The 27,170-nt window shown below is 39.7% G+C and overlaps 1 protein-coding gene across 31 annotated transcripts in view; it reads right to left on the bottom strand.

Annotated features, from left to right (window-relative positions):
* ANK3 (ankyrin 3) overlaps positions 1–27,170 on the bottom strand; it is a 379,574-nt gene that overhangs the window by 148,695 nt on the left and 203,709 nt on the right. For 30 of the 31 annotated variants that reach the window (XM_074830355.1, XM_074830354.1, XM_074830362.1 and 27 more), the window contains exons 2-4: positions 1,479–1,580; positions 922–1,020; positions 437–535 (exon numbers count right to left, since the gene is read on the bottom strand). In XM_074830355.1, the coding sequence (XP_074686456.1) occupies positions 437–535; positions 922–1,020; positions 1,479–1,580 (300 nt within the window). Of the gene's footprint in view, positions 1–436; positions 536–921; positions 1,021–1,478; positions 1,581–15,070; positions 15,703–27,170 lie in introns of those variants that run through there. The other variant, XM_074830357.1, reaches the window with a different exon arrangement.

The following is a 27,170-nucleotide window of genomic DNA, read 5'->3' as shown; positions in this document are numbered from 1 at the left end:
CTTAATATGTCCATGATGCCTCTTGGTACACTCTGACCACCTGGTGAGGGGTAGAGCAGAAGGGGGAGAGCTGGAAACATGTAAAGTTTTAATTGTATGTTGAGTTACAAGGTGGGAATGAACTCAGCACGACACTCACTAAAATGCCCACTTCAGTAATAAAATCGCAGCTGTGTGTTTAAACTTTGTCCTTGCACCTGTTGTCAGTTACCTATGTGTGTGGAACAGCCAAAAAAGTATGGTTTGTTTTGGTTTTTTTTTTATGTTAGCAGGATTACATTCATCTTACTGTCTGTACCAAACCATATTTTCAAGAGGCAGTATTAACACAATGAGACCTAGCAAATACACTTCTAATATTATAGGTTATAAGCAGAGAATTATTTTAATGTCAGCAAAGTTTTAGATAGTACCAAATGGAGAAATATTACTTTACCTGAGACTGTGCGTTGACATTGGCCCGATTTGTAACCAATACTTTGACTACTTCTGCTTGTCCAGCGAGGGATGCTATGTGCAATGCTGTGTTTCCTTTCTGAAATGAGAGAAGGTGGTATTTGGAAAGAGTACAAAACCTGAGCTTGAATACATGACAATACGATCAAGAATGTATTCCACTTTAAAATATAGTATTTCTTGCAATAAAATACTCTTACTGAATACTTCTAATGGGTAACCTTATTCTAGAAGACATGGACAGAAACCAATACAGGAATCTACAATCTGTTCAGTGAATCTCACCCCTAGTAACCTGTGACATTTGCTATAATCTAAAAAGTTTCTATTAAACAATTATTGAGACCACTCCACCAGTGGAAGATGGGCAATTACTGCTGCAGTAGCGTCTGGAATCAGTTGCCTGACACCTTGTGCCCGTGTCATCAGTGTGAACAAGAGAACAATTAGATAGGCCTGACTGACCTTTGTTGCTGCATCCACACTAGCACCTCGCTGTATCAGTTCAGAGACAACTTCTACGTGTCCTTCTTTGGAAGCGAGATGGAGAGCATTCAACCCATTCTGATTTAAAAAAGGAAGGAAAAAAAGGAAAAGCAATAGGAAAGATTGGCAAAGGTTTTCCAGCATAGCAAACATATCAGGAGACAAATAACCCAGTGAGAGGACTGCTTCCAAAAACTACTCTTATGTAAACTTTACAAGAGCTAGATCATAAGGAAAGAGTATGAATCACATCAGGATCTACTAGCTCTGGGGTCTCAAGTTCTGTGTGCTGTTCCATGATCTGATGTAATACAAATGGAATGAAAGATAATGTTAAATAGCACAACATTCTCCAACTGGAACTGAAATGGTGTCTTGGTAAGGGGCAAAATAAAGGTTTAGTTGAATAAAATATGTAAACAAGGCTCATCAGAAAACACTTAAGTTATCATTGACATGAAGTGTAAATATAAAGAGATTTAAGAAATAGTGAGAAAGGTATTTATCCAGCAAATTTGATCAAAATAGTCTTCAACCTGATTTGAAATGTTGATGTCCACTCCACTTTTTAAGTAGTCGAGAGCCTTTTCCAAGTTGCCAGCTCGAGCAGCTCTCAGGTAACTTGCATTTGTGTCAGACTACAAGAAAAAAGGAAAAGTCCCATTAGAATTTACAGCACAGTATAAAAATATATTCCCTTGGCAAAGAAGTTACTAGTGATACAATATATTGTACATACATTTAACTAGACATGAAAGGATCCCAAACTGCCTTGTCAAATATGGGTCAAATCCCACCCTCCTTGCTTATGCAGACTCCCTCTGGTGTAAACAGGCTGTCCGCCTGACTAGGCAGCACAAGATTTGACTTCATATATAAATGTGAATTATGCAGCACTGTCTAACATGCAAGGCTAGTAGCCAGGGACGCATCTGGTACCCAGCATGGAAGACAAACACGGTGAGGCTCAGCATAGGACTCCATGGAAACAACTCTGCTCTTTCCAAAAGTGCCACACCACCTTTAATGTCCAAGCTGAACAGACTGGACCAATACTGTGAAATCTCACATGACAGATTTTAAAAAATACAAAATACTTGACGTTGAAGGACTGGACTACCTGAATGAAAAAAGCATGATTCTACAAATTAAGGCATTTAAAAATCTAATGTCTGATTAAATTTTGTTTTATTTTCCATCCTCCCCCATTTTATGGTACATTTTAATTACAATATCTGTCCACATTCAGTGAAGTAGCCAGAAATCCCTTGGTACAGTGCTGTTATCTAAACAGCATTTTACTTTTTTCAGAGTTCGCTTTAAAGATAGATGTGCAAATTTGCTTTATGATGACTTCAGCTTGAATGTGAGGATGGCAGAAAGGATGGTTAAGTCATGAAAGAATCACTGAAAGTAATTCCCATCCCTGGAGGGTTTTGACAAGTTATGCAAATATCCACCAAGGACGGTTTAGAGATAATGCTGATCCTGCCTTGGAGCAAGTGGAATGAACTGGGTTAGCTTTCAAGAGGAACAAATTGTATAATCTTTGATTTTATCTGCGCCAAGGCTTTCCCTGGCATCTTGGGCAGTCAACACATTTTTTTTGTGCCCGCTTATCCATTGGTTCCATTGGTATAACAGGAATTATTTTTTTTTTTCTTAGTATCGTTTCATCACAGGCTCACATCAGTACAACTTTAAGTGCTTTATGATCCTTTAAGGTTCTGAAAGAGTGAAACAAACACACTTTGTATGGTAAAGTTACTAGCTTACAACCTTCCCTGCTCTTAATCATTATTTTCCAAGCACGCTAGGCTGATCATTTCAAATCAACTTCTGCGATGTGCTCCCAACAAAACAGCCCCCAAATACCAATATTTAATTAGGGTTTATCAAAACCAAGGTGCTGCTACAAACTACATGGTCAGAACTGTAAAGACTATGGGGAAGAATAGCTGCCTTGAGAGGCGCAGTAAAACACTTTCATTTGGAAGATCATCTGAACTGTGCAATGCAGATTATTACAGGAGACAGGTCATATTTTCAGTGCTTAGCAACAGCGGCCACTGGGGTAAAAAACAGGTCAGCATTTTATCAGCATTACTAAAGGTATGAGGGAGGACTTAATAGACCGGGAGCCTTTTTTGTCACAGTGTAATGGCATGTCTGTTTGGCACAGTCAGCAGGTGGACGATAATTAACATCAGCTGTTTACAGCTGCTTCTGGGTGGGGAAGGGATGCACCAGAGAAGCTTGCTATGGAAAATCAGTTCCCGCCAGTCACATTAATGCACTCCAGACAAGACACACTGCTCATACTGAGAAACATTTAAACCTTTCTATTTGCTCAAACAAAATGGAGGCAGGGAGGAGGCAGAAGGAGTGACAAATAGCTGATATTCACATTAACAGCTAACTGCTGTTTCACTGTAGCAGGAGAGCAATGCCTATGTCTTTTAAGGGCTTCTCTTGGAAGCACTTGCTCACTAACAAGAGGAAGGGCAAAGGTTAGGTCACACTTCCAGCATATGGACATATAAAAATGTTTCCAATCAAGCTAGCTCAGGTGCTGCTAAGTGATGCACAAATCTATTCCTGAAATCCCTCAAACAAACAGCATGTCCTCCTTTGGCAGTCACCACTCAAAACTCACTCCTTTTCCTCAAACTGTCCAGAAACATCACTGACACCAGCAGCCAGGCCATCACCCAAGCAGCGGAGCTGGTGGGCTGCTGGGCACAGCGCCACGCTCACCCGCCAGCCTGTCACTGCTCTGACAGGGACTGGCTCCCAGCACGAGGGGCACCCTACAGGAAAAGCAGCGCTGACATGCACAGGCACTGCGGCGACAACTTGGAAGCACCCAGAGAAGCTGCCATTTAACAGCACGCCAGGGTAACACAAACTCTCCCACACCTCAGCTGATCTGAGCTGGCACTTCCAGTTTCCACCTTACTGGTTTCCAGTTACATGAATGTGATGTGAGCTGAGCTGGTAGTGTGTGAAACTGCATGAGCAGCCTTAGCAGCCAGGGTGTAACACATCCCTATGCACTGAGAAAGGGGAAAACCTTTTTTTTTCTGACCTTGGCTAAAGCTCGGAAGACCTCAGACTATGTTAACTCACCTCAGGCTGGTTAACTCACCCTTTCTGGGCCACCATGCACAGAAATTTTGAGATTTGCACAGAGGTATAACAGGCTGAGGTTGTACAATTGTGGAAAAAGTTCAACAGGGTTTCTGGGATTCTCTCCATCCATTACAGTCTCTGCCATAAGCAGAAACAAGCAATAACATTAGAGAGAAAGGAGAGCCAACATCTTTGGAAACCAAAAGCAATTCCAGCCTCTCTAAAAGTAGCATTGCCATCTTCCACTTTCCCTCCAACTAAGCCATTACTTCAAAACTGCTCAGATAGAGAATAGTCTTGCAAGCTACCCTTGCTTTTAAGACATTCCACTTCCAAAACCCAGAAGAACCAATGAACGCTATCCAACTTTTACAAAAGCTGAGTGTAGGGGTCAGTAAAAATTGATCAAAAACTTCAAACCAAAACTTTCACATTTCTGAACCTAAAATTTTCTCAACTTTACATTTCTATTTTAAGCCTAAATGCAGTGTTGTTTATTTTTTTTTTTAAATACCACAATACAGTAGAACAATGTCATTTCCAATTGGCACTGTTTTGTTTGAAACAAAGCCTCTTGCAGTCCCTGATAGAGCCTGTAATTGCCTCTGTACCCCACAGACAGGAGCAGCATCAGAGACTGGACTCAAATCACTGAAGGATTTAAAAGATCAAACAAGCGTCACAATAATGTTAATTATTTATCTGGATTGCCATCATGCCTGGAAGCCCATGTCAGAGACTGATCAAGGACCTGTTATATTAAATGCATTAAAAAACACAGTAGAGGAAAAATAGATTTTAGGTTTCCAACCATCACTCAGGACACCCATGCAGGTAAGTGCTCCCTCTGTGGGTAACTATTCCCGATATGCCCACTTCCACCTTCCATGCTAGTCGGCATCCGAAAGACAAACCCCACACAGACAGCATGTCTACAAGACACTACTTAAACTTCAATATTCCTGAGAGAGACATTCTGTATGCTAGCAGTCTATACAGATCCCTTTGTTTCTTTCTCCTTTTTTGGTAATCAATCCCAACATGAAATGAAGATGAAAACTGGCTTTTGATTCTCTACTGTCTTGACAAATATCAAGAGTACAACAGGCATGGGACATACATCAAAGCACCCTGAATCTTAGATGTTCTTGGAGTCAGCCACAAAGATTGCAGCCCTTCCTGTGTGTTTGCACAGGACTCCCATTGTCAGGCTGTGTCCCCAAAGCCTTTCCCCACTCCCTCTTGGGCTCCCTGGGGATGCTACCTTTTCGATATCTATATCCAGACTCAAATTAAAAATCAAGATTCTTACAAGTGTTTTAATTCTTGGAGAAACAGACCTCAGATCCTGTGCACAGCATTTAGTTCTGGAATGGCTATTCAGACAATATTTAACAAACAGTGGATTTACAAGAGTACCAGTACTGATGCGTGGATAATATCAAGCTTTTCTTCACAGATGGTATGACTTCTCCCCTCTCCCCCTGTAATTTCTTGGAAGAAAAAGAGACTATTTCTAGTTTTAAGAAATGCATAAATGCAGATGATTGGCCAATGGATGCAGTTTTTATGCAATGTGTATGTCTTTTAAATTTGTGTATTTCACTTTAAGGTACTATGCTATAAAAATTCAATTCTCTAATGTACAGCAGGCTGATGAGCTTGCAGATGGTGGGCTGCCTGCAGCCCACAACAGGTTTTCCAGGCTGGAGCTCATTTCAGCAGCCTTCATCCCAGAGACATCTCTGGAAAGGACTGAGGCTGAATAAGCCATGCTGGTAGCAGTACTCCGTTTCCCAACACTTCTTCACCCTAAGGTCCTCCAGTCCTGCCACATGATGGATGTGACGTGCTGGGGTAAGACCCGAGAACTGTTTCCCCGTTCTGAGGAAAAGCTACGCAAGTTAAAAACATTTCTATTACAGGAAAGACTAACTCCTAAGTCACGTGGATATTATCTTAAGCCTCCATTTTAAACCAGAAAATGCTGATGCTGACTCACGCTAGCAAATATATAGTCACCATCTTTTTCTCCAAGTGCTCCCAGTGAAGTAAGAGATTATTTATCATGAGTGAAGACAAAAACTGTCAGGAAATTTGCAGTGACTGTTAACCTGGGGTCTGGCCTGTCTTTTCCATGGGACTAGAGAGGGTCCTCTCATGAAATGGAGAATATGTATTATTTAATGAACCCTCAAAAGTGCAAAGCCATTATTTTCAATGTGCACAAGCCCCTCCCATACTGATGGTATTTTTATTATGCTCATCTCTCTCTCCTTTGTGTTCTGCTTACAGTGGCTTCTTTTTCAGATTAAAAATCCGGTCTTTTTTTCACATTTGGTGCAGGGTTTTGTTTTTCACTCCATCTTTAACAGTAGCTGTTGTGAAGGGAAACCCCCAGCAGGTTCCCATTGTGCCGGAGCAGGATGCATTCTGGCTTGAGTCCCAACAAAAAGATGCTAACCATGCCTAACATTTGTTGTGGGGGGAGGCAATGACCTCATTTTAAGGGATGAACTTATGTTACTTCCATTTGGAAATGTGCTTAACAAAACTAGTCTTGCAGCAGCATGAGATGATCTGAGGAAACGGACAATAACATATTTTTCATGTTTTGATAAGGGTGGGCTTACTGCAACCGATGACATTTTTTTTGCAGTAAGGCTCAACTCTGATGGGCGCTAAGCACTACACCAGAAATTAGAGGTCCTTGGCATTTCTTAGATTTTGCTCCTATGTTAATTTAGAATTTTCCTCCAAGCAAATACATTACACTCATTTGGTAAGGGATGAAATTTTCTTTCCAGTAAACTATATTGGCCAGTTAACAGCAATGTCTGAACCATGTGAAATAAATCAACCATATAATTTTTTGGGGGAGACTCTTCATCCATCCTCCAAGCAGCTGTATCCTTTGTATCTCCCTACTACCTCATAACTAAATCTATATTAAAAAATTTCACCTGTATCTCCTTTATTAGAAAGGGGACTGGTTGCACGGGATGATGATCTTTGTGCAAACAACTACAGCTGTACTCATGCTTTACATACCATACCACCATACGTATTCTCTTCTGATGAGAATGTGACAGCCTGGGGCCAACTACTATCTGCAGTTCTGCTGCAAATTATTCTTCAGAGAGATGCTTTTGGGATCACAGTTCTACACAACCACAGGGCAACAGGAAAAGCTCCATTCCTACTGCCTGACAATTCAAAGGAAGCATCTTTCAGCTAGGGAGGGCCAGCTATTCTGAATATTATTGCAGAATGAGAAACGATTTAATTATTAGTCAAAAACCAAACAAATCTCTCTAATTGTTTGCCCTATCATGGAACTTAATCTTCAACTTTCTTTATTCATATTATTGTATTGTGCATAATAAAGTTGCCAAAAATATTATACTATTTGGAAAGTCCCCATAACTGGCCCTATTCCAACTATGTAAGCACAGTATGTTTTCCACAAGTTAAAAACTACATTGATTTCAGGCTGCATGAAACCCCTCTTCTTGGTCACACCAGAAGAGATTAAAACACCTCATATTTCTGCAAAAATTGCATGTGAATCTATAACAAACTGTATTTGCACCAACTGAGGCTCTATCCCTGTACAGCAGTCAATCTTAACATGCTTATAGAGAAAATATTTCCTGAAATTCACACATTTAAGCAGTTCAAAACAAAGTGGAAAATGCATTTAAGATTCAGCTCCTCCTTTCTAGAAATCCTCGACCAAACCAGAAAAACCTTCAAGCAAACAAATAAGCCTCTTCCCTTGCTAGATCACAAGACAAGGTGAGCCACTACTGATGTGCAGGTTTAATATAGACCATTTTCAAGATCACTTGCACCACTCTACCTGTTAGAGTCTGTCTTGGAAAATGATGAAACTGCACTCACTGTTACCACTGAAAATGAACCACTGTATTGGAGTGGAAGATGGTGGAAAAGGACCAAGAACCTGAGATGTTAAGGCTGGTACGTACACGAACATTTCAGAGCTTCCAGTACAAGAGGTGTTTATCCCCACCTTTAACAGCATCAAGGGGTCTAGAGTGAGGTGTTTGCTTGCAATGACAAGCATCTCCTGTGAAGCTATGATGCAGCTTTCTTACTGTATAAGTTGCTTAGACTTTAAGCACGCAGACTTCTTCAGCAGACTATGAATCTAGTCAGTCCTGTGATTTACGATGCAACTAATCCAGTCCTGGGTGTCTTTAAATGCCTGAATAACTGCTTCCTAGGAAAGTTCAAGCACAAGATAGAAATAAAAAGGAACTGTTATTCTTTTGATTTCCTACAAAGAGCAAAGGGGGTTGTGATTTCCAGGGCACTAAAGACACATACAGAGTTAGATGGGAAACCCTTGCCTAACATCCACATGTAACATGTTGAACATAACATCCAAGTTGAAAATGTCCCTAAAGCTGTCATCTCCAGATAATTTACTTGTCACCACAGATATTCAACAAATACAGAACAATTTAACTGCAATTCTAACAAAATTAAAATCTGACAACCCAACTGAAAACACCTGAACAGATCAAACCTGTCCCACAGGGACAACGTTCATATCCTCAGATGCGAGTATCCATGCTACTTCCAATACTCTTTGCCAGTTTGCACAGATGAGATTTTGAAACACAAGCTTGATGTGTCAGCTTCACCTGAAGAAATTATGAAAACCATTACTCGTATGAATGTGTTAAATTAGTAACACCAAAAGCAAGATCTTAATTTGCCAGGACTACAAAATCAACGTACATCTGCACAACACACACAATCTTTCTAAGTATGCATGAACAACAAGTCATAAGAATTATTTTCTGTTAATGGGAAAATAAGATTGCTTTAATACTGAATTTTCAGCTACCAGACTGCCCTGTATGAAAAGACAAACTTGAATGACAGGGTAAATTGGAACACACTCTATTCAAGATCCTAAAACCAGTAAAATCTCTGGTTTCACCAGTGAATCACTGTACTTCTAATGAAGTACAGGCAAAGAACCAGGCCCTTTGTGGCCAAGTCACATGTATAATCAATGAAAAGGATCTGATAGAGTTGAAGGCAAAAGATTTCAGCATCTAAAATTCAAGATTAATTCTCCAGGCTGGCAGCCTCAACTTCTAGAATTTTATTTCAAACTCTGGGAAGAAACTCCTGGGCCTGTAATGACTCATCTCTCACTCTCTAAAGTTTTCCTATCATACACTTGCAAGTGAAAAATAAATCATTGGCTTTTGTAACTGCTACCACAGTCACAAAGAGCTAGAGATGGGCTGGATGTGCTTCAAAGGTTTCTTCTTATGTCTATATTCACCTGAAGACGATAACTCTCTTATACGTCAAGCTAGATGAGATGTCATTGATCTCCTCCCTGCTATTTTTCTCTCAGAAACTGACTACCCAATGAGCATGGAGATAATTTCAGCACATCTCAGGCTCAAATTTAAAGCCATTTCCACGCTAAAGTCACATTCTTCAGATCGCTGCATGAATTATGTCAGTTGGTCCACCTCCTGTTCTCTGTGCACATCTGATTTTGGAATCAGGATCCAGAAAGGAGAGGAAAAAATTCAGCAACCCTCCTCAAAATTTTTTTAAACTGTATTTATTTGTCTATAATTTCAGATGGGAAAAAAAATTGTATAAACCTAAATCAGATAATATTGCTAATTTTAGGGAGAGAGAATTTATTCACTCAAAAAAAGCTCACTACAGAAATATTATGTAAATATGCTTCAATCAGATGTGGTGAAGTGGAAGTTACTGGTAATAAAGTGGAACCAACTGCATGTCAGTGGAAGCGTAACACATAAATATTCCCTAAAAATACTGTAGTAACCGAGCTATAGGAATGACAGACAAGCTACATAACCTCTTCTGTAGCTAAACAACCTATTAAGAACTTTCAGTACAGTGAATTCAGAAGTTTCTTGATCTCTTTTTGCCTTTCCACTTTATGCCTGCTTTTGAATGCGTCTCTCATTCAAAACCAAAATAATTCTGCCTTGGAAGTTTGAACATCATTAAATTAAAAGATCATTTGATGATAACCAGTCTAGCCATTTCTGAGGTGGCAAAAATATACGCAGAAACACACCAGTTTACACCGCAAGTATTGCAAATCCCACACATAATTAAAGTTTACACTTTTGTAGGCTTGAGGAACATTTGAATGGCTAGTTTTAAAGCTATCTACTAGAGTTTTAAATTTTTTGACACATTGTTCTAGATTCTTGCAGGAATTACAAACCTTTATCAGTTTATAAGTGCCAAAGCATAGGTTTCCATAGCAGGGATCATGACTCCTGTCAGAAGCAAAGAACCTCTTCCAATTTACACACCTGAATACCTTGTTCAAGAGAGTCTCTGGCTGCAAAAGCCCATGTAGCTCATGTGACATATACAGAATCTGAAGTGTCAGTGGAAATTATCTGAAGAGCTTTCAGGTACTAAGAGGACTACTGGGGCAAGTTTTGCAACACAGATATAAACCTGGTAATAGTCAGTTCTGCAGGGCTGGTTAGAGGCATCACATGAGCTCTGTCATAGCAGTTTACCTTAAGAGAACTTGTAACATTTACAGAAATATCTGTCCTGACACCTCTTTGTAGATCTGGCGTTCCTCAGGGGTCAGTGTTGGGACCAGCACTGTTTAACATCTTTGTCGACAACACGGACAGTGGGATTGAGTGGGATTGACACCAAGCTGTGTGGTGGGGTCGACACACTGGAGGGAAGGATGTGCCATCCAGAGGGACCTGGACAGGCTGGAGAATTGGGCCTCTGCAAACCTCATGAAGTGCAACAAGGCCAAGTGCAAGGTCCTGCCCATGGGTTGAGGCAATCCCAAGCACAAAGACAGGCTGGGCAATGAGTGGATTGAGAGCAGCCCTGCGGAGGAGGATTTGGGGGTAGTAGTGGATGGAAAACTGACTGTGAGCAAGGAACGTGCACTAACAGCCCAGAAAGCCAGCCGTGTCCTGGGCTGCATCAAGAGAAGTGTGGCCAGCAGGGCGAGGGAGGGGATTCTCCCCCTCTACTCTGCTCCTGTGAGACTCCACCTGGAGTCCTGTGTACAGCTCTGGGGCCCACAACATAAGAAGGACACGGACCTGCTCAAGTGGGTCCAGAGGAGGCCACGAAGATGATCAGGGGGCTGGAGCACCTCCCCTGTGAGGACAGGCTGAGAGAGTTGAGGGTGTTCAGCCTGGAGAAGAGAAGGCTCCAGGGAGACCTTTTAGCAGCCTTCCATTACTTAAAGGGGGCTACAGGAAAGACGGGGAGGGACTTTTTACAAGGGCATTTAGTGATAGGATGAGGGGTAATAGTTTTAAACTGAGACTGTGGATTTAGATTAGAGATATAAGGAAGAAACTCTTTCCTGTGAGGGTGGTGAGACACTGGCACAGGTTGCCCAGAGCAGCTGTGGCTGCCCCCTCCCTGGCAGTGTTCAAGGCCAGGTTGGACGGGGCTTTGAGCAACCTGGTCTAGTGGAAGGTGTCCCTGCCCATGGCAGGGGAGTTGTGACTAGATGATCTTTAAGGTCCCTTCCAACCCAAACCATTCTATGATCTCCTGTGAAATATATATGTCCTGATACAATGGGAAGAAATTGATGGAACCAATAAACTAAAGGATTCAAACATCTCCCTGGAGCCAAGGACTATCTGAAGTATGTTTCAGTTGTTCAGGAGGAGAAAAACCTAGCTGGCATTTCCCAAACTCATACGGGCAATTTCACACAGGAGAGTTAACAGTTCCAAAATGCAGAAGCTGCACAACGTACCAGGAGACAATTTTAGTCCTGGTCTGGAGATGTATGAGACCTACTGGAAAATACCATAAGTGAATGTGGCTGTGTTGGCTTGGCCATGTGCTTCTACAGGAACTGAATTGCGCTGCTGACCATAACCTGCCATATCTTGTTTTCCATTTGATTCTGCTGTCGAGGATATGACCCAGTAACCCCAGATACATTCTGTAACCCACCACACTACTATAAATCCCAAAGGCAAGGCAGAGCAAACCGGAGCAGGTGTTACTCACACTGCTGTTTGTTACTGTTAGAAACACTGAGGAAAACTTGTCTTTCTCCCCAGGGTGATGCCATATGATGTGGGCAACAGTGCTGCGTGGCCTGCACAGAGCAGTGGGCCTGGACACAGGAGAGCCACCAGCCTCCACATTTCCCAGCGCTTCCTTTCTCCTCCTCCTTCATGATTAGACACTGACATTCACTGTTGTGAATTTGTGCAATGGCATGGAAAGTTCTCTGATGGCATTTGTTAGGGCTGTCTGGATGAAATGTGTTCAATGGTGTATGCAGCAAATGTAAAGTAGTTTACAAGTGTTTTCTTCCTCACTCCACATGTTCCAAGTTTGAGGATTAGCTGAGATTCCAATGGGAAAATGCTTTTCCCAGCGCTAGCACCAAAATCTGTGAGCAAAAACTACAAATCAGGGCCCTGGAATTGTTATCAAGAATTTTAAACTAGAATCAAGTTCTGACTCTAAATACAAGATTCTGTTTTGAAACAAAAGGAGGAGTCTAAACCAACACTAGGATAAGGCTAGGACCAGGATTTACAGGTACAGACAGGATGAAAACAGTAACAGTGAAAATGATCTTAGCTGTATCGGATCTTGGAGATGAACAGAGGGGGAAAGAAAACACAGCATAGCTCAGTTTCATTCTTCAAGTGAGAAAAAAATTACCAAATATACAGATAAACCACTGCAGATTAGATGGTGCCATTTTCACACAGTCACTTTTCTGTTACAGAACTGAACTAGTGTTTTTCTGGCTTTCAAAGACACTGTGCACTAGGCGAGTTGGAATTCTGTAGAACTGTAATGATCTGAACATCTAGGGAGGGACTTCTAAATTTTTTGATAAAAATAAAACCAGCAGAACTATTTGAAAATTTTACTTCACCTTAACCAGACTCCATAGTTTATTTTCGTCTGAAAACTACCACTGTTTCTTAGCATCAGAATGAAGCATATTTAGAAAACACACCATTGTCTAATTGAAGAAAATAACGGTATTTCGCTAATGAATCAATGCTTTCCAAACTGGGCTAAAATACATTACTATTTTAATAAACCAGACTTAAAATTAGTTTTCAGTTTAACCACTGAAGTGAAGGTCAGTTTATTACACACTTACAGAAATAAGCTATGGCCAACAACACTGCCTACCAGCCCTATTCAGTAATCTCCCCTAGCATTGGATGATGGAATAAGCCATTACTATAAAATGTATATTAAAGTATCACTTCTGAATAGCAAATCTACAGGATAAACACGCAGCAAAGTAGAGGTTGTTTCTCCCTTAAACCTAAAACATGCATGGCATCCTATAGGAGATTTAAATATGTATGGAATAAAAACAGAATTTACCATAAACAACATCAGCAAGAAAAAACTTACAAACCAAATGTATACCGTACCCCATCGCTCAACTCCGTTTCAAATAGCTACTACCGTCAATAAACAACGTATATACAAACAGAAAGACCAGTATCTATGCGACTTCTAACAAACCCCTGTAAAGCAAGAGTAAATACCATTCCGTTGCAACACAGAGGGGCAGAGCATACCGCAGACCAGCACATTGCCAACGCCATGGCTCGAGGGCAGCGAGGTTTTCAGTTTGCTCTACTCTTCAAACTGTTGCACACAGAAACTAGCAGGGCTGCATCAAGTTCTGTACTACTGGGGCTCATACAAAGCATCAGCAAAGATGTTTATCACCCTGAAAATTGATATTGTTCTAAAAAACCAGGAGAGAGTAGATAATGTTCTCAGGACTGGAAAAAACGAGTTTAAGTACCATAAAACATCTGAATCTAACAAAATCTTCTCCTACAAGAAATTGCTTCACAAAGAAAATCTCCCAAATAAATTCATTTCCACCCATACTTTCAAAACTATGTAAACATTTATGAACAAGAATAGCATCACCAGAAAACAACCAGAGTTTCAAAGACGGTTTTTAACAGGGACCAACAACCCAGTCCTGTGTTGACAGCAAGTAAACAACAACATACACATTTAAGAGCACTCACTGCAGATTTTTTTCAGAGCACAAAGATATTGCTGACATGGAAATTAGCTAGTAAACTGCTGGGTGCTACCATAGGTAATATCTCTGACTAAAAAATAAATACAGCCATTAATTGACACTTCCACAAAGCTTGGCACTCATCTATATTAATAACACAATACCACACTTTCCTGGCAATCTGGTATTAATTCTCCAGTGAAGCAGCCTGGAGAAGAATTGTTTTAACTTTGTGGTTTTTAACTGATGTGAATAACTCAAGCTATTGAAGAACCTCAGAGCCTAGTTCAGAGGGTACAGGGATGTAATTTCACAGCAGCTTACTCACTTAAGCAATTTTTAAATCACACAGGGAGCACCTTGGAGGTCACTGGGACTATCCCTGAGAGTAGGAGTGATACGGGTGTCTCCTTACAGGTCACTACTAGCATACTACTAGCACTACATCACGCTCCTTTTGAAGTTTAATTGCCCTATGAATTGTCAGTAGAAGAGATGTGTTATTTAATAAATACACCATAAAAGCATCGATTTCAGTTAACTTTTTTCAAAATACGCAAGATTTGCTAAAACATTTCAGTGAACAAAATTGTTACGTATATCTAAATTACTTAAGGCCCTGATCACAGAACAAAGCATTACAAAGTGTTTCTGCAGTTTTAATCAGCGTCTTCTACAGTGTCCTGAACAGCATGTAGCCATTGGTAAGGAGAGAGAACAAATAATTCCATATACCATTCGACTACTGCCTCAGCCTATACCATAATCTAACCACCAGAACACAAAATACACCAAACAAGCTGAAACATACCTCTTCCTAAATCCAGCTTTGTCTCACACAATCAAAGACTTAAAACACTAATACAAGAAACTCGATATGCAGATTTCACTCTTATTTCAGAATCCACAAATGCTTACTTGTTCTGGAAAGCATTCTCCCTCTTCCACTGCCATTTTCTGTGGCCAGATATGAAACCTGATGACTCAATTAGTTAACACTTTGGACACTGCACCATTGCTAAAAATAACAGCCCCAGGAAGTGTTTTTCTTTTTTTTTTTTTCTTTTTTTTTTTTTTTTTTAATAAAGAAGGAACTAAGCACAGTCACTTGTTAGACTTCCCTTGGCTATTAAATGGCAAAGGACAAGTGATTGTAAGACTATTAAGTTAGTAACGGAACGTGTCCCAGGATTCCTGGCTCACTTACCATATTTGCTGCCTCCAATCATTCCCCGTGTATGTAATCATGATCTGTGGAATACCCAAAATAGCTGCAGCATCAGCTGATCAGAAAACCACTGCTGCTTGGAATCACTCATGAAACAAGCTTTTGTCATTCTGCTTATCAGCTCTTTCTAATGCAGACTACTTTGAACTATTTCTAAAGGCAACAATAACATCATTTTACACTCTGTGTGTTTTGAATACCACATATGCCTGCCTCCTACTCCATGGTAATTTTATATTTATTCAGATTTTCTGATGACTAATTATGATAGATTTTTGCTGTTGGTTCTAGAGGCTATTTTCCTGAACTAAAAGGCTGCTCTCTCTATACTTCAAGTTCCTAAACTAGAGAGATTAAAAGCAGTACCAAGAGCAAAATCATCTTGCTTCAGAGGGAAGCCCAGAGAGAGGTTCATGATTTCAGTAAAGCAGATCTTGTCTTTTTCGATGGGAGCTATTGCCAGCAGCAGGAATTTTCTTCATGCTTCCCTACAGTTACTTATATTAGGAGTGGTTTTAAAGAATGTCCACATTCTGAGAAAGGGAGTATTGAAATCTTGTCAATACACCACAAGGACCTGCACAGCATGCACTGCGCTTGCCTGTTACACAGCTCACCTCAAATACACGAGCTGCTCATGGATGTTCACTGGTACCAAAGAACAACAAAGGGTAAGACGAGGGAGAAAAAAAAAAAATCAAGGTCTAATAAGATATGCTTAATGTCTCATTTGCCTACGAAAGGAAATAATCTATATGTAAAATATTATATAGATAATTTGAACTTTTCAAGAAACGTTTCTCCATGTTTACATCAACTAGAGCCCAGCTACTGGATAGTAGCTCTGTGCCCTTAGGTCATAGTGCAGAACTTGTTGCTAATTATCTACGTAAAATCTTTCAGAAGGCGCAAAACTTGAGGCCCCAACGTATCACTAAATAAATAATGTAGGCTACGCACTCAGGTGATCTAGCTTGAAACAACTTCATAACATCACTGACTATGCATTCTATTAACAACTACACTCTGCTTCTGCACATTTTTGCTTATGGCATTGTAGTGTCTATGACTAAGACCCACTTCTGCCACTGACTAATAACAGAGAAGCTAACAGCTGTCTGCAGGGGTGGAGGAGACTTCTACCTCGATTTAAATACAAGTCGATGACCAATTCAGTTTAAATGACTTTACCTCACTGACATACATGCACAGAGCTCCCTGTAGCAGAGATTTCAGTCATCTGCACCACAGCTACCTTGGCACTGTCATTATTGCAAGCTGCCACAACAACACGGAGTATCCTGAAATATTCAATTTCTAAAGCTGAATTTTGATTTAGCACGACTATTTGTTTTGAGGACTGACAACTATCATTTCAAAACAATAAAAGAAAACATCCCACTTTTAGAAGCCCAAGATCATAGGATTACTATCCAGTGACTCAATTTTCAGTTTCTAACTGAAGAGGCGTTGGCTCTGAATAAGAACCAAGTGCCGAAATACCCTTCTGCCTTTGAAAAGGAGCTTGAGAACAAGGAGAAAGGAAATATGATGATTTATATAATGGGATTCAAGGGAATCACATGAAATTTAAAACTTGACGAATAGTTATTTTTGTAGATAAAAAGATTAAATTGGGCAGTTTTATGGAAACTCACAAGAGCCCGCCCAGAAGACCAAGCCCATGGTGGAGTGGTGTCCCCACACCACTGGGTGCCACTGAACTGCAACCTCCTGTCCGATGGGTAGCGTCTGGTGACAGAAATGGCAATTCAACAGCTCTCCTAAAACTGAATTACTGCTTGTTGGAAAGAAGGAACAACGCTTTTAGAGAAAAGGATTCAACACAGTCTCTGTGTGTGTCTGTTTTACTGGCAGGCTGTGCCCCTTGTTCCCTAGGCAGCGCAGGTCCCATGGTCAGTGCCAGCATGGTCTGGGTGACAGACTGCTCCCTCCAGGAGCTCCTCTGAGACCGCTCTCCTCTACCCACTGCACGCTCATTTATTCTGCTAGAGCTACTTTGCTTTTTCAGTCGCTGGCTCTTGGCTTTTCGAGTTCACATTAGTATGATGAGACTGGTGGATGATTGACCCAAACTGTTGCCTATTAACCTCCACAAAATTGTCCTGGTTTAGGTTGTGACATTTCCACAAGAAAAGTTGTCCAATTCTCTCTCCATTAATTTTAAAAGAGCAATGATCAGAATTACAAAAGAAAAGCACAAAGAAAAATTAAAATCTGCCAGCACCAAAAAGTCATCTCAGCACATTCACATCCATCAATTCAGCTCTGATTACTGAAAGCTCACGTCATAAATCATAGTGACACTATATTTTTTTAAATCTTGTGGATCAGTTTTACAGCATTCAGGATGATTTCTCACATGCATGCGATTAACAAAGGGTAATAAAGGAAAGGCTCAATACTAATGGCAAAATCAATTTGTTATAGACTTTGGGTATAATTTTCAGGATCCTTTTGTTACTTTGCATCTTGAATTGCACGAACCACAAATTCCTATAGTCGTTCTTAGCTTGGGATTGAGAAAGGGCCTTGGAGACAATCATGTAATGAGTAGATATGTGAGGAAAAAAAATATCTCAACAATCAATCTCCTCCCCTCTTTGAAAAAGAAAAAAACCAACAAAACCCCTTTACAATATCATTAAAATGGCAGATTTGGTACAGATGGAGGATTCTTTTAAACAGAATAGTGGAAATGTCCTTTTACATTATCACTACTCTGCTCCCCAACCAGATGGAGCGCTTATGATTACTGGCTTGAAAGCGACTTGCAAACAAAGCAACACATGGCAGAATTCAGCAGAAAGAAAAACATGGTTTGACATGATACAAACAATATAAATATCACCCCAAGAATGGGAAAGACAAGCTGAAATAGTTTAAACCATAATCTGGAAGTATGGATCCAGATTTTGCAAGAAGAAATAGAATTTTTTTTTTTTTCTCTGAAACTGCAGTGGTTGACATTTCAGACAGTTCAGAAAGCTGAAGTCAGCTGAAGCCCACCAGAGCAGGGGATTTATAGCTCTGTGGCATTTCAGGCACCCTTTTCAGAGAGCAAATGGTTGACAAATAGCATCAGTACAGATGCGTGCTTTATACAATTTACACCTATGAAGGGTCCTCAGTTTTAGAAACTTCTATCACAGAAAACAGTGGTAGTATCTGATATTAAAAAATCTGTTCTAGTCATTAAAATAATGGCTAATGTGTGCCCCAGCTGAGACTTTAAAACAGCAGTTCAACTGCAGACATTGCAAAGGCTACATACAGCAACAAGATGTGCATGAAAGAGTTCCCTGCGACCTACAGGCCATAGGTTCATATGCAAAGTCAGGAAAGACACTTATTGCATACAGCAAGAAAGGCATAGTGAAGCTCATCAGACAGAGACTTCCCCTTCTTTCCATTTAGAGACCCCATCTCAAACACTTTATGCTTAACATTTATGGATAGCTACCAGGTTTTTACAAAGCTACTACCAAGAGAAAATGCACATTTACTCATTTATACTTCAACTGTTAAAATCGTGGACACTGAGAATACACAGCCACAGGAAAAAAATCCTTTCGTAGTTATAAAATGCCAAAATGATCAGCATAATTTGTGTATGACTTTCTTTTTTATCTGCCTGTTCAAACACATCCATCATGAAAATATCATATGTTTGCTATACTACCATTCAAATGCTGCCAGATCAGATCATCTGCTAAAACATCCACAGAATTAGAAGTCTATAGTCAAAAGTATACATTCTCTTTCAACAATACAAAAAAATTAAATATAAAGACAGGAAAACAGTACTTCAAACATTAAGTTGAGGTCACACAGCAAGATGAAGATACACACACTTTTTTTCCCCAAAAAATCTGTTTTATGTTCCTGTGTAATTTATTGCTCTTGAATCGAAAGTATCTACAAAATTGCAAATCCTTTAGTTATTTTTTTTCTTCTTAACTGTGACAAGGATATTCATCTGCCATCACGCCAAATAATCTAAAGCTCTGCAGAACTAAAAAAAGGAAATCCTGTAACTTCTGCTACAAGATACTTAAAATTTCTTTTCAAAGGCTTTCCAAATGAGTAAACAGGAAGTCCGTGGTCTCATCCTAGTCTTCCTCAGCAGCAGCTAGGGTCAAACCTCAAAGACTGAAATGCGATCACTTTTAAAGGATAGCCTGCAGTAATTTTTCAGAAGTCTCCAAACGCTTCGAAACAGTATGCCTCGAAGCCAGCCCTGCTGTGACCTGTGAAATTCAGCACGTTACAGATATTCAAAATGCCCATGAAAGACAGACACTGAAGTGCTGCAGTGTTTACTCTGTCAAGATCCATAACAGCTCCTGTTACCTCACTGTCAGCACTTCGCCTCCCCAGTATATGCTCCTTTCAATACAGGGCCAGGGGCTCTCAGGATTACGGACTAAAATAAACGATAAATGTATGGTATGAGCAGTATGCCCAAAGCATCTGAACCACTACCTACAAAACCACTTCAAATTCCATTTTTTTAACCCTGTATTGTTCCTTTAAGCTATCAATTAGCTTACAAGATTACATATTTCCACTCTGCCCTGCTAATCACCTCAAGCTTTCTGAAAGAGCAATTTTTGTTTCATTTTCATCCATTAGCTGTGGTTTTCATGCTGAAGTTCTAAAGCTCCTTTAAATTCCAGTGACCCTCCAGCAGATTCTTCCCCAGAATAACCCTGTCCCCTGGGAATAGGAACAACTGCAATGAAGGAGAATACAGACTGTTAGATAAACCCAAACTTCCTGTCCAAGATGGACTGTGTATCATTCAAGCCTTCCACCACTGAGACTTCAGCAATTTCTCTTCCTTCTTCAATACACCGCCTCTACATCGAAAAGGTGCATCTTCCACATGTATGCTAGAGAAGCATAATTTTGCAAAGCCACTGTCACAATATCCCACAATCAGCTGCCATGTGAAAATGGAGGTTAGGATAATACTTATCAAGGCAACCTCTTGCTGTCAAGACCACTCTACACATCATAAAGAACTAAAGAGAGCAGCAGAGTTTCATTATACCATCCTGTAAGCACAAAGAAAAGCAGCTTCAGCTAAGCCAACTAAAAGCCCTTGGCTTTATTAAGATTTCCTTCTCTTTCACTGATCACCTTGAAGACGCCCATGTCATTGATTTGCTATGGACAGCACCTCTGGAAAATATTGAGGTAATAAAGCTGCAAGCTGGAATAAGCATTTACATCAGCATCATGATGAAAATCACACGACTAACTCCTGAGCAAATTGACTTGACACTATCATGGTTGAAAAATAACTAGTAAAAGCCAATTAGGAAGGGAAGAACTAAAAGCCAGAGACTCCAGGCAGCCCTATGTTTAGTCAAACTACAGACCTCACATGAACCCTCATGGAGATTAGGGGAAGAGCAAGGGGAAAGAACTATATATGGAAAGAACAAGGAGACACGGTATCAGATCTTCCTATATAATCTTGAAGCATTGCTGATGTTTGCAAATTCTCTGCTGATTAATCAGATGGCTTGTTGCATGCCATGCATCTTGTTCCAAGTCATGCTGAAAATTGGGATTTTGTACAAATTGAAAACAGAAACTGCCTTACTCCTCCTCTGACATACCTCACTGGAGCATAGGATTCCCAAAAGTAGAGATTCCTTGGATCTGAACGTTAAAGCTCAGCATTTTCACTAAGTATGGAACTTCTATTTGTTAACAGAAAATAATATTAGCAGGCTACTAAAATCAGCGGCTGTTGATGGTCTCTGTAGGTGTGTAGGTATGCAAACACATAGATAGAAAAGTAAAAATCACATGCTAACATTATTACAGCACAGGAAAATAATGAACAGTTCAGAAAGAACTTTTTCAGTTTTTTATGAATATACTAAAAAATTAGTAGAAAGTATCAGAGAAATGTCACATAAAGCATACCGTCCGATTGTATGTGGTATCCATGTGACAAAAAGTTGGCTCTCTCTTAGTCTGGATCCTATTTCTAGCAATTTTCAATATTCCAGGATTGCCAGGAGCAAAGAATTAATCATTAAGAATCATGGTGACAACAGCAAAGTATTTCATCCTAAAGTTGAGTTAAACACCAGAAATGTGAGTGCTGGCAAATAAACCCTTCCAAACACTCCCTCTCTCTGTTGTCTATCTTTTAGGCTTATTCTGAACATAACTGCGATATGGAGCCACAGAACTGCCAGATGGTCGCAAAATGCTCAGACATGGTTTCTGCACAGAAGAAAAGATTTCTATCATGTAATATGTTACAAGAGCAATACTGCAAAAGCAGTTCTTGTCCAGGATACCCAACAGTTGACTGTCTCTGCAAGACCTTAGCCACTACCGCCACCCACAAAATATTTGACTATACATCTTGACTCTGTTCATTCCTCAAGGACCATCTAAAGGAACAATTCAGATGAAAACAGAAGCAAGCTTAATTAAAAGAGAAATACCAAGAACAGTATGCAAGTGTATTCACTCACCACAGGCATATGAGGATGTCCAATGCTTTGTGAAATAAGCACAACCTAGCACTGCTATCATTTAGTTTACAGTGGCTGACTAATCTTAGTTTATAGATGCTGCAGGGCATTATTCAATAAATGAAAAATGGAACCACTGAACTAACTATAACTAATCCTTTGAATTTTTTCCCAAATGCAATGGAGACAATTTGATGGAGCAATATCATGACCAAGGCTTTTAAATGATAGTTAGCCTGTTACTCACTCCAGTATACAGACTATGGCCAAATTATTACACTGCAAAAATGTGTGCAGACACAAGTTCATGGGAAAACTAACATGAGAGTAACTTGCCTACGAAGTGATGGAATTACTAACATGTGCAGAGTTTAAAACACTAGACAAAAAAATAGAATAAAAATAAGAAATTGGCAGGAAGGGATTAGCAAAGACAATTATGGATGAAGGTAGACAAAGGAGTTCTTGAAATCACACCCGATCCTATATCTAATGATTCTGTGACATGTAGGAGCATTAGAGCTCCTCTGCAGGCAAACTGCACTCGATATCAGAGTCAGTGGGAGCTTAAAACAAGATACCACTGAACACAAGCCCCCAGCCATGTAAAATTAATCTGAGCCCTGCCTACAGACACTGTATGGGAGAACATGCTGCTCACACAGGGTCACAGCCTGCTGCTCTCCAAGGCACTGTCAGGACCTTTCATCCTTTAAGAGTTAACATTTCAAAGTACTCTAGAATTTCTTCAAATTACACTTTGGAAGGGCTTCCAAGGAAACCTGCAAGTTTAAAATCTCTCATAATCATTACAACGATGTAAAAATAAGATGTTACAATGCAGGGAACCCAATGAAAAATTAATTACTGTAACTGTGGTTGATTTCAGCATGATTCAAAAGTTATTCCCAGTCTCAGTATTAACATAGCCTGATTGTTAGGACATGCACAAACTAGTTACCAATGGTCAAAAGATTGCTATACAGGAACCATTCACGGTTATAGGGTGCTGTTCCCAGTTCAAATATTAACCTGTATTTGTCATGGAAAGTGACCAGAATCTAGTTTTAACCTCCAGTAAATGCTCTGTTCATAGGTTTCTTCCTATCAACTTCCTTTCATAAGGCACTATTATTTTCAAAGAAAATGTTCATCAAGGAGAAAGCACCATGAGCTACACAATCTTAAGTGCACTGTCCCTTTTCAATCTCAAATGTTTTCTCTTACTCAACGTTCACTCTGGCATAAAATCAAGGTGTGGACAAATTATAAAACAATATATATAATTCACTGAATTTCCATCTTCTTAGAGGTCAGTGCTCTGATCAGGTACAAAACCATCTCTCAGATTTAACTCTACCGTGAAACGTCTGGGTAGCAAATACAAGAAACTTTCATGACCTTTTCCTCCTCGACTTTTAGGTGGGGCAGTAACACTAAAGTCCTATTGCCTCAACTCTGTTACTGCAACAGCGCTGAGGCTGTGAATAGTGCTTTCCAAGAACACGGAGAGCATTCAGATGTTAGATATAATAACCTCAAGATGTATTATACCAGGAAGGGGTAAATATTCTTCTGCATTGGGGTTATACAGGAATTTCCCCCAAACAGAGGAAAATTAATAAAATGAATAAAAAATGATCTCATCAAGATCCTTTCTGACATGCTGCTAAGGGATGAGGACAGCTGTGCAAACTGCATTCCAAACAGGACTTACATTTGTCAGCACAGATGTATTAAAATATCTCTCAGTTCTCACTGTAGTGCTGGCAGCTTGGCTAAATATTAATGCTCTCCCTGAAACACTGCTACTAATTTTGCATTCCTTTAAGTGTATTACACATGAGGTGCTGGCCACATTTAAGGTGGATGCTTTCTGAATTTTCATTAGAACCACAAAGGAAAAGAAAAGGGCAGCTTCAGAGACTGCATCAACATTCATATGGCTTCCTAGGAATTACGGATGGGAGAGCAGGAGGAAACTGTAGGATACATAATTCCTAAAGATAGAGCTGAGCTTTCAAGATCTATAGTGATTTGATAGTGGATTATACTGGGTTGTAGTGCAATACTTTCCAGCTACAGTGCAGGTTTTTTAAGCTACAACAAGAGAAATTTTATGGTACAGTAAAGCATCTTTCCTAAAACTTGTTCAAAAATTTAGGGTGCCTTTTCCTATCTTTACAGGCAAAATACAAGAGTCACAACTATTAAAGGCTTTATGAAGGAGCCGTGTACCTCTCTTTGCACTGCCTTAACTCACATGCATCACACTTTGTATCTGGTAGTCACGCTATCCTTATCAAAATGTATTTCAAACTATATAAGGTTAGAATATTGCTGGGTTTTGCCCTGGCTTGTATAGCTGTAATCTGTGCAACATCAGTGAAATAGGTTCACGAAGCTTCTGATAGCTGATTTCACACCGAACATTTTGAGCAGATGCACAAATACACCTTGGAATGACTGCATGAATAATGCAGTCATTACAACAGCACACATGGCCATATTCTGTTTTTTTCTAACCTGCTTAGTTAGCATTGCATTTCTTTTCCTTGGGAGAACCTTCAAGTCTGTAGCTACTATTGTAGCTAGCTCTCACATTTCCTTTCTCTCTGTGAACTGTTATTTCTTATCTGATGTTAAATAGCTTTCACAGGGCTTCTAAAATTACTGTATAGCAGTAGTATTTCTTATATATGTATTACCAACATGATGCTTCATGAAAAAGCAGTCCCTTGGCAGGACAAACTAGCTAGTGTTCACACTGCATTATGGAGGAGGCAGCAGCTGCTATATTTAGGGTACTGAATATCTTCTTCCATTATAAATCTATTTTACAGATCTCAAAACTCACTGATACAGTTATGCCTTTTCTGGTTGATAAAAATCCTATTTAACTTTAATCGACAACCCAATCATTTAAAAAGTTGTCATTTTCCCAGAGTTATCTATTTGCCTTAGTTAAAATAAAAATCACATACAAAATCCTGCAAAGGAGCTGGGGTCCCACTGAAGCAGCATCACTGGCTCACTGTGCTGGGGATTCAAGAGGAGCCATCACAGGGAAGGGTGGCACCCTGCATAACCGCCTGAAACACCTGAGGAGATGCTGACCCTCCTGAGCACTGTCCCAACAGCATCGGGGCAGGAACCCTGTGGAGTGTGCCACCTGAGTGCATTCATCAGTAGGAACAAGAGTGTGAGCTCTGGTTTTGGGAGTTCAAGTTTTGCTGACAAAACATGGCTAAAATCACATAAGACAAAATACTCTTATCTTTTTCCTTGGACAAAAAAAAAAAAAACAAACCAAACCCCTCAGAATTTTATAAATTTTAGAAATGTATAAATGCTACAAGAAGATAAAATCAAGTATTTAAGATGTCATCCCAGTAACCTCAATCAAATTTTCCTTTGGCAAGGACAGTATAGTTTCACAGACAAAAGCCTCCTATTTTTCCATAAAACTTTTTCATTTTCTGAGCAAGACATGAACAATTAAAACTTCATGAATAACACAGAGATGGCACTTCCTAATTCTCCCCACCCCCCAGTAGGTATTGGTATTTAACATAATTTTAATATGCAGTATTTTATATTGCAGCCCAGAGCTATCTCCAAAATGATTACTACATCCAAATAGCATGCTAGATTTTACTAACTGAAAATGTAACTATCTCCCATGAACTGCCAGGGCAAAGCATCAATCCTGTATCTACACCTTCTGTGAACAGTCCCAGAACCCAACAGTTTTTCTACATTTCCCAATTCTTCTCCCCAGGGCAGCAGCTAACAAGCTCTAATCATACTGAGGCCATCTTAGAGGAGCCAAGGCTTTAATGTGGTTTTTAAAAAGACATCTAAAATACATCATAAATGTATCACTGATCCAATTTTTGTTTTGGGTAAAGTCATCTCTCCAGTAACTTACTTATGTTTTTTGTAAGGGTAGGAAATGTAACAGATCTTTTCAAAGACTCATTTCCATGTTTAGACAAACAATTCTCACACACACACAGAATTCGTGTTTGTTAGATATCTATAAAAATATTCCCCAGTCCAATAAATTTGAACATGCAGACAGATAGCTGCAGAGAATACTGTTATCCTGAATTTAAAACAGAAGGAAGCCATAGACCTCATCAACTGGATTTTACTGGGTTTAGCGAAGAGAAATAGAGAAGCAACATGCTCTCAAGACACAAAGCAATATGACCACTAAGTAAAAGAGATCTTTTCTTCCCATTAATAAATAAAAACTGCTTAGATTTGCACATATACCACGCCTGCTCAAAGCTAGAGCAGGGCACTTATGAATCTGAATACAAAATTTGATCCAACTCCCACATAATTTATCAAGGAACCTCATTTTTAATTGCCAGGCATTATGAATGATTTGACTGTATAAATTAAAGTGACAAACACAATCAAAAGGGAAAATTAATGCATCAGAAACTGTACTTTATTAATGTACTTTAGTACCTGTGCTTTAAGTTCAACTGGATTTTTCATGCTCTCTAACAAATACAATGTAGCTTGCAACATGCAAGTACTCTCCACAGTAACACTGGATCTCATTTGAGATTTAACAGCAGAGAATTTAAGAGGAGGAGAAACTTCCATTTTGATTTGAGTTGTAAGCACCATCTTGTGGAACTACAAAGCCTGCAGATCAGAAAAAATATGGGTTTACAAGCTCCTCATAAACTGATTGGGAATGGACACAAAGAACAGACATGAATGAAACTATTTCTCTCTTCTCCTCCAGACCCACAGTAAAAATGAAAAGAATCTCTTCTCCTACCCAAAGCATTTAGGCAATCTTGTCCCCACCTGCCTGCATACAAAGTCCTGTGGGCAGTAGAGCTGATATATTCATTAGCAAAGAATTGTAGATTAGGATTCCTGGGGCTGTAATGAGAAACTACAGTCCCTCCATAATGTAGAGTTCAGCTCCATTTCCCTCTCTTCCCTATCTCACAGTACTATTATAAACTGTCATTTCTGATTTACAGAGCAAATGTCTTTCTCCCTAGAAGAGGCTACTTACCACAAAAGCTCATCTCAAGCACTTAGGAAAATACTAGTCTGGTAAAATGAATGTGCATTGTGGATGCATAATGCTAACCTTCACCAGGGGATATGTGGTGTTTGGGTTACAGAAGCTGCCATGCAACAGACTGGATGAGAAGGCATAATCCTTTCAGGTTAAAATAGCAATATATATATAGTAAATGAAGGAACAATATACAGCTACAGGATT

This window comes from Strix aluco, chromosome 7, assembly GCF_031877795.1.
Source record: "Strix aluco isolate bStrAlu1 chromosome 7, bStrAlu1.hap1, whole genome shotgun sequence".
NCBI lineage: Eukaryota > Metazoa > Chordata > Aves > Strigiformes > Strigidae > Strix > Strix aluco.
Note: the sequence above shows the minus strand (reverse complement) of the source record. Positions and strands in the feature narration are given on the sequence as shown.